The 15,748-nt window shown below is 43.7% G+C and overlaps 1 protein-coding gene across 1 annotated transcript in view; it reads right to left on the bottom strand.

Moving 5' to 3' along the window:
- Positions 1-15,748, bottom strand: part of TBC1D8B (TBC1 domain family member 8B) — a 151,285-nt gene that overhangs the window by 123,216 nt on the left and 12,321 nt on the right. The window contains exons 3-4 of the mRNA XM_030209579.1: positions 14,723-14,841; positions 1,245-1,470 (exon numbers count right to left, since the gene is read on the bottom strand). Coding sequence (XP_030065439.1) covers positions 1,245-1,470; positions 14,723-14,841 — 345 coding nt within the window. The remainder of the gene's footprint in view (positions 1-1,244; positions 1,471-14,722; positions 14,842-15,748) is intronic.

Below are 15,748 nucleotides of genomic sequence, written 5' to 3'. Positions count from 1 at the left end.
TCGTTCACCTGCTCCTCCTCCAGAAAAAGCAGACTCCCCTCTCCCTCCCCAAACAGAGATATCCCTCACTTTCTTTCTTGATCCCTCCCCCACCCTGGACCCATCCATAGGTCCTCCCAGGCCTACCTTATAATCAGTGGCAGTATAGTGGCATAATCATGGCAGAAGCGATCCTCAGTCATTCCTACCCATACTGTCCCCCACTGTCAAAATGGCTACTGCGAGACTGCCGCCAAGGGTCACAGCAGCCATTCTGAAATTGAATTTAGTATGAGCAGGAGCATAAGACTGCTGCTGGAGATCACGGCAGCCATTTTGACAGTGAAAATGGAATGGGCAGGAGTAAATCCCATACACCGTGCCCCCTCCCTACCCATCTTCAAATCAATGCTCAAAGCCCACCTCTTCAATGTCGCCTTCGGCACCTAATCACTACACCTCTTCTCAGGAAATCTTAACTACCCCAACTTGACATTTCGTCCTTTAGATTGTAAGCTCTTCCGAGCAGGAACCGTCCTTAATTGTTAATTTGTACAGCGCTGCGTAACCCTAGTAGCGCTCTAGAAATGTTAAGTAGTAGTAGTAGTAGTAACTGGGGAGTGCTCCTGCCCCAACTATACTACCACTCATTATAAGGTAGGCTTAATAATTCAGTATTTTATTTGTTGTAAATTCTCAAGTGAAATCTAGTGAAAGAACCATATACCTTTATTAATAGATGCTACGTACAGTGACACCTAGTGAGAAACAGGTAGTGTGATATTATCTGCTCTGTGTGCTTCCTAATGGAGAAGCATGGCATTACCTATAACCTTGAGATAGTGGCATCCTGTTTATAAACCATCTTCTGAAATGTTCACAGTGACATCTACTATTATATTTTCACAGTGGGTTTCATTTTATTTTCTTTCTAAACCAACTAAATGTGAATACCACTCCATTCAAACCACCCCTCCTTTTCCCCCTCCTGGTCAGAGATACTCCCAGTGACAACACAGACAAACACATGCAAAGGGGTTGAATAGAATTCCAAAAGCCATGCTCCATGTGCTTCCCCTACTTGTTTATGCAATGCTTACATAATAGGCTCCCACTCTAGAAATTCCTTTCAACAGCACAGTGCACAAATATTTTCCTTATTCTGTGCCTTTATGAAAAACTCAAAGTCAGACCTCCAGCTTTGGTAAGTTTATAAGGAAAATATGTTAATGCTTCAGATTTAGCCGGTTTTAGAAACGACTTACTTTCAGCACCCAGTAAAAATGAGTAGAAGCTGAGAAAGTTGGTACTAAGATAGAGCCACCCCTGACATGGCACCCGTCCTCGCCAGTAACTACATGAGTAGTATGTCACTAACTTCTCCTGCTCTGGTAAATTAAAGCATTTCTCAAACTTCAAAAGAGCTTCTCGGAACTTCTCTGGATCATCCTCCTTTATAAGAGAACCTTTCCCTTCTTCAGCAATCAAACCCTAGAAATAAAGGTTAGAAATTGTTTTTTAATTAAGTAAGCCATTTACTTTGTGAATACAATTCAGATATTTTCAATTATTTTAGGTAGCTGGCAGTCATAAGTTAGATTCACCATTCTCAAAATGTATTGATTCCTTAAATCCTATGTCATGTGTACTATGCTATCCTTCAAGTGCAATTTTTAAACTCCATGTGGGCTTGCAATCCTATGCACACACTGTACCCACAAGACTGCACGTTCATTTTAAAAGGAAAAAGACTGGCTTCTCAACATATACACTTGCGCCTGCTTTCAAACAGGTACAAATATACTTAAGTATGTGCAGAACTTTCAACCCTTTTCTGCCATGAGTAAAATTAATTATGTTGAGACCAACTTGGGTACTTTTCCTTTCATTGGGGGGGGGGGGGTATTTTCAGCTGATTTCTCTTAACAGGCAGTCAATAGAAATCAAACACAATAGAACATGGAAAAGAAAATAAGATGATACCTTTTTTATTGGACATAACTTAATACATTTCTTGATTAGCTTTCGAAGGTTGCCCTTCTTCGTCAGATCGGAAATAAGCAAATGTGCTAGCTGACAGTGTATATAAGTGAAAACATTCAAGCATTACTATGACAGTCTGACAGGGTGGGAGGATGGGAGTGGGTCGGAGGTATGCATGGGGACATCAAAGCATATCATTGATATTCTAACAGGATGGGTGTGGATAGGTGAGGGGAGGGTGATCAACAGAGACATACAGCTTTATGGTTTATAATGGGCTAGGAACCCCAGATCCTTGTTAAGTCCTTTCTGTTGGGTGTTAAAATATTCAATCATTCTGACTTCAAAGGTCTTACGTTCTTGTATGGTTTAAAGTTACCTTTCAGTATTCTCACTGTGAAATCACTGGTACAGTGTCCTGGTTCTGTGAAGTGCTGTCCCACCGAGGTGGGGGTCCTACTGGCTGTATTTGTTCATATGATGTCTATGTAAATTGAATCTTGTCTTAAGCATCTGGCCTGTTTCTCCAATATAGCATCCTTCGTTACATTTTTTACACTGAATGATATATACCACACTGGAAGATGAGCAAGTGAAAGAGCCCTTTATGTTGAATATCTTTCCTTTGTGGATAACTGTGGGGTCCTGTGAAATATTTTGGCATAGTTTGCAACTGGATAAATTACAGGGACGTGTGCCCTTCTGTTCCATTTCAGTCTGTGATGGAAGTTTACTTCTGATTAGCTTGTGTTTTAAGTTGGGTGGCTGTCGGAATGCTTGAATGCTTTCACTTATATACACTGTCAGCTAGCACATTTGCTTATTTCCGATCTGACGAAGAAGGGCAACCTTCGAAAGCTAATCAAGAAATGTATTAAGTTATGTCCAATAAAAAAGGTATCTTATTTTCTTTTCCATGTTTTATTTTGTTTGATTTCTATTGATAACCTTAAGAGTGGACTAACACGGCTACCACACTCCTCTTCTTAACAGGCAGCTATTTATGTGCAGAAAAAGATTTGAAATTTTTCATATCAAGTTAAAAATATTTGAACTGAAAAAATGTAATATTCTTAACACACAGAATGTGCAAGTTACAACTACAACTCTGCTGTATATGACTACATTCTTCCAATGACAGTTATAAATTGACCCTGACAAATGCCTCTCATGAGGTCCATGTTGTAATGCATTGTTTTAAGTTCCCCCTTCTCTCTGATGCCACTCATTCATCTTTATAAAGCAGACATACATAATCCACCATGCATTCATACAAATAACAGAAGTATCTTTCTGGTGGTTAAAAATTGTATTTAATACAGCAGACATCAAGAAATCCAATCATCTGAAGTAATCTTTAGACAACTAGAACTGTTCAGATATTTATTTCAACTTGATATACCACAATATGGCTTGTATTAGGCTTCAAAGCAGTTTACAATGCAATAAAAGAAAAGGGGAGAAATGGAGAAGAAACATACACACACACCTAGTTGCTATCAAGACCAAAAACTTGAGTAAAGAGATTAAATTTGAGCAAGCTCTTAAACGCTGAAAGAGTTGATTGGTTCCTAATGTGGAGGTCATTCCACAGTTTTGAGGCAATAAAGTGGAAGGCAGTAGAGCACAAAGAGGTTAGATGAAGTTCTGAGGGTGACAGCAGCCTGAGAAGATTGTGATCTGCACAGCAGAGGAAGCAGAGGCAAGTGTAAGGGATGAGAAGTTTACTGAGATACAACTTTGCTATATGAAAATCCCTATGTTAAAGGTATATTGAGGCTAATGATATTGCAGATACATATGTCAGATCAGTATGGTGTTCTATAGGGATAGTGGTAAAGCAAGTGTGCCAGCATACTCTTTTGGGATTTGCAAGACTACTACTACTACTACTTAACATTTCTAGAGCGCTACTAGGGTTACGCAGCGCTGTACAATTTAACAAAGAGAGACAGTCCCTGCTCAAAGAGCTTACAATCTAATAGACAAGTGAACGGTCGGTCCGATAGGGGCAGTCAAATTGGGGCAGTCTGGATTCACTGCACGGTAAGGGTTAGGTGTCGAACACAGCATTGAAGAGGTGGGCTTTAAGCAAAGACTTGAAGATGGGCAGGGAGGGGGCTTGGCGTAAGGGCTCAGGAAGGGTGTTCCAAGCATAGGGTGAGGTGAGGCAGAATGAGCGGAGCCTGGAGTTGGCGGTGGTGGAGAAGGGTACTGAGAGGAGGGATTTATCCTGTGAACAGAGGTTACGAGCGGGAACGTAAGGGGAGATGAGGGTAGAAAGATAGTGAGGGGCAGCAGACTGAGTGCATTTGTAGGTAAGAAGGAGAAGCTTGAATTGAATGCGGTATCTGACCAACAATTACAACTTATAATCTTGTCAGCCTTTTACTACCCTAACCAGAGTATGGAGTCCGCTATGGGCAAGGAAGTATACTGACTGGGTGTCTAATTCAGACAGCACAGTTCAAATTGAGAAGCTCCAAAACTGGTCCCAAAATATCAATGTAATTTAGTTTTTAATTCCTGCTTCCCACATCTTTGCCATTCCCACACACCAGTGGAAACCTGCAAATTAAAATAACTGACTGAACTGGAAAGCAGAATGACCAACAGGCTTATTTTCGAAAGAGAAGGACGCCCATCTTTTGACACAAATCGGAAGATGGGCGTCCTTCTCACAGGGTCGCCAAAATCGGCATAATCGAAAGCCGATTTTGGGCGTCCCCAACTGCACTCCGTTGCGGGGATGACCAAAGTTCACAGGGGCGTGTCGGAGGCGTAGCAAAGGCGGGACTTGGCCGTGCCTAACACATGGGTGTCCTCGACCCATAATGGAAAAAAGGGCGTCGCCAACGAGCACTTGGACTTTACCTGGTCCTGTTTTTCTTACGACCAAGGCACAAAAAGGTGCCTGGACTGACCAGATGACCACCGGAGAGAATCGGGGATAACCTCCCCTTACTCCTCCAGTGGTCACTAACCCCCTCCCACCCTAAAAAAAACATCTTTAAAAATATTTTGTGCCAGTCTCTATGCCAGCCTCAAATGTCATACTCAGGTCCATCAAAACAGTATGCAGGTCCCTGGAGCAGTTTTAGTGGGTGCAGTGCACTTCAGGCAGGCAGACCCAGGCCCATCCTCCCCTACCTGTTACACTTGTGGTGGTAAATGTGAGCTCTCCAAAACCCACCAGAAACCCACTGTACCCACATCTAGGTGCCCCCCTTCACCCGTAAGGGCTATGGTAGTGGTGTACAGTGGTGGATAGTGGGTTTTGAGGGGGGGGGGGACTCAGCACACAAGGTAAGGGAGCTATGTACCTGGGAGCAATTTGTGAAGTCCACTGCAGTGCCCCCTAGGGTGTTCAGATGGTGTCCTGGCATGTCAGGGGGACCAGTGCACAACGAATGCTGGCTCCTCCCAAGACCAAAGAGCTTGCATTTGGTCGTTTCTGAGATGAGCGTCCTTAGTTTCCATTATCACCGAAAATCAGAAACGACCAAGTCTAGGGACAACCATCTCTAAGGACGACCTAAATTTCAAGATTTGGGCGTCCCCGACCGTATTATCAAAACGAAAGACGGACATCCATCTTGTTTCGATAATACGGGTTTCCCCGCCCCTCCACCGAGACATTTTGCGAGGATGTCCTCAGCAAAACTTGGGCGTCCCCTTCGATAATGCCCCTCCAAGTGATCCACAATCTGAGAAAAATGGTTTCTAATTTCTTTTTTTTTTTCTCCTTTGTCAATACAGAGAGTTAAACATGTCAAATCAGGTAACAAAAACTGTACTAAGTATAGGTACCAAAAATAAACTGTAACTGTGTTTTGCAACCCATCAATACAAACACATATCTTTGCGTTGACATTTGCCTCTTTTTTAGTAAACCATACATCCCCTAAAACACTGACTCACTTCCGCTTATCCTTATATCTCAACATCCACCCTCTGACATCCACCTCGCATCCACCCATTCATACAGCCATTCCCATCCCCCCTCCCTTCCCTCCCACCCTTTCATTTATCCAGCATGTCTGAACAACGTGTCCACAACAGAGCATATGATCTATTATCCAATTTATCGGATTTAGAATAGAGTTTACTTTCATGTATACCTATCTCTCTGAGTTTCTGAACACCCCTGATCCCCCAGGAGTAAGGTACTGTAGTCCCATTCCAGTTCTCTCTGAACAACCCTGTTAAGCAGAGGAAATACCTCATTCCATAAAGAGAGCGGGACACTTCAGGAAAGTGTAAATGAGGGTGCCCCTTCCACCTTCACATCTCAAACAGCGATCGCTATCCCATAGCCCCAAATGAGCTCCTTTTGCCCTGGTCATATGGGCTGTGTGCAATGTTTTATAATGTGCCTCTTGTAGTTCTGCAGATTTAGTCATTTCATACAACATAGAAAAGAGTGCGCTAAATTGTGTGCATGTGTACTCAGTGCCTAGATCCCTGTTCCACTGCGCCATCAGCTTCCCCATCCCATCCAATGGCAGAGTCATTTTTAAAATCTTGTACCATGTGGACAATCTTTGCAAAGAGGCTGGCAATCGAAAAAGAATGTTATCCAGGTCCCCATACATCCAGTCTATGTTATATCTAGCCTTCAAGGAAAGCCAGTAGTGCCGAGCCTGTAGGTATTGGAGCATATGGTGACTTGATAGTCCCCACTTCTCTTTGACCCGGGCGAAAGTGAGAAATGAGTCCCCCTCCACTGACAGCAACTGTCCAATATGTGTACATCCCTCCCCATGCCACCTCCGAAACTCTGAACCCCCCATACCTGCCGGGAAATCATTGTTCCCCACCAAAGTAAAAAAAGGCGAGGCATCAGGGGACCGGCCCTGAGACCCCCTCCACCAGCACCATGCCCTTCGTAGTGGCCGAAGGAAGCTCAACTTGGAGGCAGCCCGTGGGAGGGTCCCAGGGGGTATATGTAAAAGATTTGTGAAGCGCAAAAAACAGAAGAAACCAGTCTTCGCAAGAAACAACAAACAAAACAGCGAAGATGACTGACAAAAATAAAAAAATAAACAATTAAAAAAATAATAAATCAAACCACAAGAATATAAAAAAAATCTTCAAAAAAATATAAAAAAGCGACACTTTGGTTGTGAAAATTTAAAAAAAAAAAACTTTATTGATCAATGGATAGCAGGGAGAAAGGGACTCGACACAGCTGTGTTTCGGCCATACAGGCCTGCGTCAGGAGTCTATACAAATCAAAACACATAAACAATATAAAATAAAAACACAAACAATATGTTTTATTTATTTTATATTGTTTATGTGTTTTGATTTGTATAGACTCCTGATGCAGGCCTCTATGGCCGAAACACAGCTGTGTCGAGTCCCTTTCTCCCTGCTATCCATTGATCAATAAAGTTTGTTTTTTTTAAATTTTCACAACCAAAGTGTCGCTTTTTTATATTTTTTTGAAGATTTTTTAATATATTCTTGTGGTTTATTATTTTTTTAATTGTTTATTTTTTAATTTTTATTTTTGTCAGTCATCTTCGCTGTTTTGTTTGTTAAAGATTTGTGAAGGACAGACGGCGACGCCATTCCTCCATCCACCCTGGAGGTGAGAAACGGCATATCCCCCTAATCCCCTCAAATACAAAACGCATCAAAGCCTCAACGTTATACAAGCGAAGATCGGGGAAGCCCAGGCCCCCCTGACTTTTACCTAAGATTAACTTCTGATGGCCTATTCTCGCGCCTCTCTGTGGACATATAAAAGAGCGGATCAGAGAGCGAAAGAAACGCTCATCTCCCCTCAGCACCCAGATGGGTGCAATCTGGAGGGGGTACAACAGCTTAGGCAGAAGTATCATCTTCATCAAGGCCACCCTGCCTAGCAATGAGAGTGGTAGGTCCTTCCATGCAGCACAAAGCCTTCTAATCTTATCCAGAGGGTCTAACACATTGTATTTATAAAATAGACTTGGATTGGTAGTAAGGTAAATACCCAAATACCTCATTGGTCCTTTGACAGGTGGGATAGGTAATGAGGAAAACAAAGGCTCCCCGGTGCGTCCAGACAGGGGATGAAGTTCTGATTTGGACCAGTTAACCCTCAGTACCGAAAAGTCTCCAAACGCCCGTACCAAGGACAATGCCTCTGGCAGTCCTCCGGGTGCATGTGCCAGATAAAGTAAAATGTCATCTGCAAAAAGGTTTATGCGCATCTCCCTGTTTCCCACTATAATACCCTGTAAGTTCCTACTTCCACTAATCTTTAAAGCCAGCGGCTCTATAGTCAACAAAAAAAGAAGTGGTGAAAGAGGACACCCCTACCTTGTACCTCTCTGAAACTGGAAACCCTCTGCGAAGTTTATTGTTTATCAGTAACTGCACCCTTGGCAGAGTGTACAAAGCAGATACCCATCCAGCGAAGGTTCCTGTAATGCCAAATCGCTCCAAAACCCAGAAAAGATACTGCCAGGAAATGCTGTCAAACGCTTTCTCCATAGCCATATCCATTAATTGATTTGATTTGCTTACTTTATTTATTTTTTGTCTATTAGATTGTAAGCTCTTTGAACAGAGACTGTCTTTCTTCTAAGTTTGTGCAGCGCTGCGTACGACTTGTAGCGCTATAGAAATGCTAAATAGTAGTAGTAGTAATATCCAGACCTAAGATAGCTTCCATTCCTCCTTTCCCTTTACAGTCTTGAATGGCCAGCAAAGCCCTAATAAGATTCATGGATGCATAGCGTCCAGGCACAAAGCCTACCTGATCTTCATGTACCAAGGAAGTTATCACCACATTCAGACACCTAGCCAATATAGCCACTAGCAATTTAACATCTTGGTTTAAAAGTGAAATGGGTCGCTAAGAACCCATTTGTGCCGGGTCCTTCCCTGGTTTTGGAATAAGCACAATGTGTGTCAAGTTCTGATACAGGCCCATGCTTTGTCCCTCAGCTCATTAAACATCTCTTTTAGGGGCTCTGCTGCTAGCTCCGATAGGATACGATAATATTCCGGGACAAAACAATTAGGTCCTGGGGCCTTGGTCAGCTTCAAGGCTTTAATGCTCCAACTGACTTCCTGGACTGTTATGGGGGAGTTCAAACCCAACAGTTGTTCTGCCATAAGGGCGGGTAGTGACAAATTTTGGAAAATATCCCTGCAAGCTTTCGCATTAAATTCCCTAGCCTGGTAGAGGGAGCTATAGAATTGTAAGAACTGTTTCCCCACTCTGTGCTTCTGTGGTATACTCTTTCCCCTTGTCGTCTTTAATAGAAGCAACGACCTACTTCTTACAGGGGGGCCTCACTAGGTTGGCTAGCAGCTTACCGGCCTTGCTTCCCCACTTAAACAACCTATAGCGTTGAAGATAAATCTCTCTCTCTGCCCTCTGCTGCAGTAGGATATCTAGTCGTTTCCTCGTCTGCATCAGTTGCTGGTTGGTACTGTCAAGTCATGTGAAGTACATGCTGCCTACGCAGTCGCTGGTACTCCTGTGACAGGTGTAAAAGCTCCACCTCTCTCTTCCTTTTCTGTCCAGCTGAGTAAGATATGATATGGCCCTGCATAACTGCCTTAGAGGCTTCCTAGTAGACACTCGGATTCACTCCAGGGGTGTTATTATGATCTTTGTACTCTAACCACTTGTCGCTCAGATATACCCAAAATCCCTTATCATTATACTAGTAAAAGAGGCTCGTTTCTTGGCGAAATGAAACGGGCGCTAGCAAGGGGATTTGAGGGAAAGGTTTTGAGTGTCCGCACCGACTGCACCCCCTTTCTACCCCGATGCAGGTTGTGAATACCGTTGCTCCCCCCTCGTGTCCCGGCGACACACCTAACATACCTGGGGAAACAGGATGAGCAGGTTTCGTCACATTTTGGAAGGTCATGGTGGGCGCCATTTGTGTATCGCCGGCGCACTGGGAGGTCATTGTGAGGCAGGGAGTTGCATCCGCGACGTCACGCATTCAGCGAAATGGCTCCGCCTGCCTTCCTGTTGTTCCTCTGGCTGTGGTCGCTACATCACGGTTTTCGCAAAATGGCTCCGCCTGCCTTCCTGTTGTTCCTCTGGCTCTGGTCGCGACGTCACACTTTTGGCGCAATGGCTCCGCCCCCGATGTAACGACGTTGTACGCGAGGGCGTGACAGACAGAGGCTTCACCACCATGAAGTTACGAACCCTTCACGGAAGTGGCAGGAGCTTGTGGCCTCAATGGAACGTTCAGGTAGAGAATTATGTCCGGAAGGGGCGTGGCTGGGGGCAGGTGTATGAGTGACAGTGAGAGTGAGTGGTGCTGACAGGCAACAACAGTACAGGGCTTCAGTGTTTCCCTGCCACACTGAGTTTCAGAATTGGAGGTGAGAATTATTAATATAGACAGCGTGGGAGAGAATTTCCACACGCTTTCACCCAGGTCATCAACAAATGAAATAGCTACTGTAACCGCTGAGTGATCAGAGAACACGTTATCAGCTATACGTAACTCGACAGCCTTTGGGAACAGGGATCTATCCACCAGGAGGTAATCTATCCTAGAGTACACATTATGGGGATGGGAGAAAAAAGTGAATTCTACATCATGTGGATGTAGAAGTCTCCAAATATCTACCACTTCCAATCTTGAGGGGAGGAAATTTACTCCCTTAGCACCCCATCCCTTGTCTTTAGGTTTATTTGTTGCATTTGTATCCCACATTTTCCCACCTATTTGCAGACTCAATGTGGCTTACAATATTAAATCGTGGCAGTCAATCGACGGGTCTGCCAATATATTAAAGTCGCCCCCATGTATAATTTGATAATTGTTGTGAGGTTCAATTGCAGCCACTAACTCCGAGAAAATTTATGAGAGTAAGTATTGGGACCATAGACATTACAGAGAAGAATATTGTGTCCCCATAGCTCCCCTAAGAGAAGCACAAATCTACATTCCTTGTCTTGAACAGTTTTGTGAGTGTGAAAGGGGAGTTGTTGTGCAACAGTATAGCCACTCCTCTCTGCCAGCTATTATAAAAGAGCACACCACTTCCCCCACCCATCCTCTCTTTAAATTTTTGATGTTCTACTGCTGATAAATGTGTTTCCTGAACACATGCTATATCCACCCCTCCTTTTTCAGCCAAGACAGGATCTTGGTCCTTTTTACAGAAGAGTGGATACCATCAACATTTAATGTTATTATTTAAGCTTAACCATCACCACTACATAGCTCTGCAACAGTCAGCGTATCCTCTAACAAACTAACCCTTTGGGTCTCCCAGCAAAACCCTCTAGATCGTTTTATTGTACATTCAGAGAGAAAAGAGAAGGCAGAAAAATAAAAGAGGAAATAACACATAAGGTACTCCAATCCTCCCCGTCTTTTCTTCACCTTCATTCCCAGCAAGCCCATTGTGAACTCTTGCCCTATACGCCCTCCCCGCCTCCCTCCCCTTCATGCACTCCATCATCCATCCACATACATACCACAAGCACACTCTCTCAACCCAGAAATTCCCATACCTCCCCTTCCCCTCTCTCCCCCTCCCCTTATCCCTTCCAAGTAACCAACTTTCATCCTTCACCTACCCGAACCTCACAGGGAGGCTGCTCCCTCAAGCCCCGCTATCACTATGATTATAAACATCCCTTCGCAAAAAAAAAAAAAAAAGAAAAAAAACAGACTCTCCCCACAACCTGGGACAAAGTCAGACCCCGCTGTTGTTTCACCACCTAATGAACGAGCATATTTAACTTTTCAGTTCACATCATGATTCCCTCAAGGTTCATGGTAAAAACGCTCCGCAAGGTCCTTGTTCTCTTTAACAGTTCCAACTACAAAGTACAACTTCAACTATAAAACACCAAGATCATCCACGTAGACCCGATCTCCTTCATAGCCTCAAGTTTTGTATCCAGCCACCAAAGGCCTTCCACAAGCGCAGCCACTGGTATAATCAATGGACATCCTGCATCCCATCTCCGTTCTCTTTGTTATTATCATCCAGAAATTTCTTCACTTCTGCGGCCTCCTGTAAAAGAACTGTCTGACCTCCCTGTCAGACATGCAGCTTGGCGGGATAAGCAGTGCGAACTGGATTCCTTTTTTGTGCAGCGCCATGCACGTTGGCGCCATTGCCTTGCGCAACATGGCCACCCTTGTGGAATAATCGTTAAACAGGAGCAGCCTGTGACCTTCATACTCCACAGATGCTTGGGCTCGATATGCTTTTAGTAGCTGTTCTTTCGCTTGCCAGTTAGTAAAATGAGCAATTGCTGCTCTAGGCTTGGTCATGGTATCATTCTGTGTCCCTATACGGTGTGCTCGATCACAGCAAAAATTATACTCTCCGCCCAGAAGGCCCAAGCGGTCCAGGAGCCAGGTGTCAAAGAATTGATATAATTGTTTCTCCATCACTGCTTCCGGCAGCCCAACAACTCTCAGATTGTTCCTTCTGTTTCGATTCTTTTGCTCTTCTATTCGGTCCCTGAGGTCTCCCGCTTCTTTTTGTAGCATAGTTATTTGGGCCGCCATAGCCTTCATCTCGTCCTCCCCCACTGACACTCATTGTTCCACCTCCATTATGCGCCGCGTGTGGGAGTCAAGTTTTTCATTAATTCCCTCAACTGCGGCTTGCAACTTAGTAAATCTATCCTCCAGCGCTGCAGAAACCAATCTTGAGATTTCATGTACCCACTCGGGTGACTGTATGGAGAGCGGGCTCTGCATCGGTTGCACCTCTGCCATCTTGTGCATATCCGGCCTCTGTGGAATCTTCGCTTTCCGCTGTGTCCTCGTAGGCATGCCTCGCCCAAGGCTCAAAAAAAGTGTGGATCGCAAGCCCAGCAGCTTAGGGTAAGTACTGATTCAGTCTAGGGTTCGCCTACCGAAGTGAATCCGTTATTTTTAACTGATTTTGGCAGGTTGCTTGAGAAGCCTCTCTCCCTTGCTGCTGGTCAGGTAGCAGGCATCACATGACCCCCCCCCCCCCCCGGTTTCTAATCATCAAGGCTCTCAACAGGAGCAGCATGGGCTCCCATATTACACATTAGTTGAAGATCCTGGAAATAGTATATCTGTGAGATTATTAAAGTTTTCAGTTGCCATCCATTATCAACTGCCCCAGCAGCCAGAGATCTTTCACTTGCCAAGATCTCTAAGAGATCATTTTTTGTTGATCTTAGTCATGGGATAGGAGGAAATGTCCTATTGTGGATTAAAAACCGGTTGAAGGATAGGAAACAGAGAGTGGGGTTAAATGGGCAGTATTCACAATGGAGAAGAATAGTAGTGGGGTTCCTCAGGGGTCTGTGCTAGGACCGCTGCTTTTTAATATATTTATAAATGATTTAGAGATGGGAGTAACTAGCGAGGTAATTAAATTTGCTGATGACACAAAGTTATTCAAAGTCATTAACTCGCGACAGGATTGTGAAAATTACAAGAGGACCTTACGAGACTGGGAGACTGGGCGGCTAAATGGCAGATGACGTTTAATGTGAGCAAGTGCAAGGTGATGCATGTGGGAAAAAAGAACCCGAATTATAGCTACGTCATGCAAGGTTCCACGTTAGGAGTTACGGACCAAGAAAGGGATCTGGGTGTCGTCGATAACACGCTGAAACCTTCTGCTCAGTGTGCTGCTGTGGCTAGGAAAGCGAATAGAATGTTGGGTATTATTAGGAAAGGTATGGAAAACAGGTGTGAGGATGTTATAATGCCGTTGTATCGCTCCATGGTGCGACCGCACCTTGAGTATTGTGTTCAATTCTGGTCGCCGCATCTCAAGAAAGATATAGTAGAATTGGAAAAGGTGCAGCGAAGGGCGACTAAAATGATAGTGGGGATGGGACTTCCCTATGAAGAAAGACTAAGGAGGCTAGGGCTATTCAGCTTGGAGAAGAGATGGCTGAGGGGAGACATGATAGAGGTATATAAATAATAAGTGGAGTGGAACAGGTGGATGTGAAGCGTCTGTTCACGCTTTCCAAAAATACTAGGACTAGGGGGCATGTGATTAAACTACAGTGTAGTAAATTTAAAACAAATCGGAGAAAATTTTTCTTCACCCAACGTGTAATTAAACTCTGGAATTCATTGCCGGAAAATGTGGTGAAGGCGGTTAGCTTAGCAGAGTTTAAAAAGGGGTTGGACGGTTTCCTAAAGGACAAGTCCATAAACCGCTACTAAACGGACTTGGAAAAATCCAAAATCCCAGGAATAACATGTATAGAATGTTTGTACGTTTGGGAAGCTTGCCAGGTGCCCTTGGCCTGGATTGGCCGCTGTCGTGGACAAGATGCTGGGCTCGATGGACCCTTGGTCTTTTCCCAGTATGGTATTACTTATGTACTTATGTACTATTGTTAGGGGTCATGTTTCTGCATAAAGAACCTCTAGCAGTAGTAACACAAGTTAACTGCTAGGAATGCCATTTTGGGAGACAGCACCAGCAGGGCAAGAGCAACTCGGGGATTGCTCCTGTCCTAGGACACACTGGACCACCAGGTACAGGGCCAATAGGTCCCTGGTGAAGGAGAGTCCTTTGGGGGATGGGGAGCTGTGATTAGGGGGGTGAGGGTAGATGACATCATGGCTCCTTTAGGCTCCAGCCCAGGAGCATTGGGCCACGGCTTTAAGGCCCGATGCTCCCAGGCTGTTGGAATAATGCAGCTTGGTGCTATATCTGAAACCTGGAATACAGTACAAGCAGAAATGAACTAATCGGAAACACAAAATCCTGGTCAGGACTACTGGTACATTCCTGGCAGAATATTAAAAATACTTACTCTTATCTTTCCTTGTACAAAGCTGGTAGCATCTTCACTTGAATCAAACACAGATAAGGTCTTCATAACATTCTGTTCCAACCAATCCCAATGTTTAATTATCTCCTCTCTGCTAGCTCCTGGTTGAGAAAAAAAAAATTTAAACTGACCTGCAGAAAATTGGCTCCCTTTCAATCGTTCAAAGTGCCTTTTGGTTTTCCACAGCGTTACACAAAGAATATTTGCAGAACAAATTTACAGAGAACCAGCATTTTGGCTCTGCTCAGAAATAACAAATTAGTAGTTTGGTACCAAAGTTATGATAAATCATTCTTACTATAAACACTTCAGAATTCCTCTACCAAACAAGGATTACAATACAAAATTTCCCTCTCTTTCATGAAAGATCACAACTGAGATCCTGTTCTCATTTAGGAAAAAAAATACATAATGAAAAATCTCAGATCACAAACAAATCTAAATATGTAAAAAAAAATTCAGGTACATATACACTCTTGCTCTGGGTCATGTTCAATGAAAAGATATAAACAGGACATATAGAAACATAATTATCCTAACATGATTATAAAGATATACAAACCTAAACAAGCATCTAGGTAATAGCAAGATTTTTGTTTATCAATAGTTGCATTTTCAGCATAGTCACACTATATAAAAATTAGCTTCAATGAAAAGCAAAACAGAACTTGAACACCAATGTCCTAAAAAGAGCAATTCTATAATCTAGGCGCCTGCATTTACGTGTCTACTGCGCATGTAAAATAAAGCTGTTTACTTGTAGCAGATAGTCTCAGACTGAGAGGAGAGCAGGTCAATTAATTATTCTCACATGTGGGGGATGTCATCCACGGGGGCCCGTGGAGAAACACTAGCCAGCGCACTCTTCCTTTAAAGAGCTTGAGGCAATGCTCCTTGCACGTGCACAGGTACCTTCCTGCCTGATTTGTGAGCATGGGACCAGCAGTATAATAACACAGCTAAAAACTAAATTAAACTCCTAGTGGAGGTGGGAGGGTATGTGAGAAT

This window comes from Microcaecilia unicolor, chromosome 7 (genome assembly GCF_901765095.1).
Source record: "Microcaecilia unicolor chromosome 7, aMicUni1.1, whole genome shotgun sequence".
NCBI classification, from domain to species: domain Eukaryota; kingdom Metazoa; phylum Chordata; class Amphibia; order Gymnophiona; family Siphonopidae; genus Microcaecilia; species Microcaecilia unicolor.
This window is presented reverse-complemented; position numbering and strand designations above follow the sequence as displayed.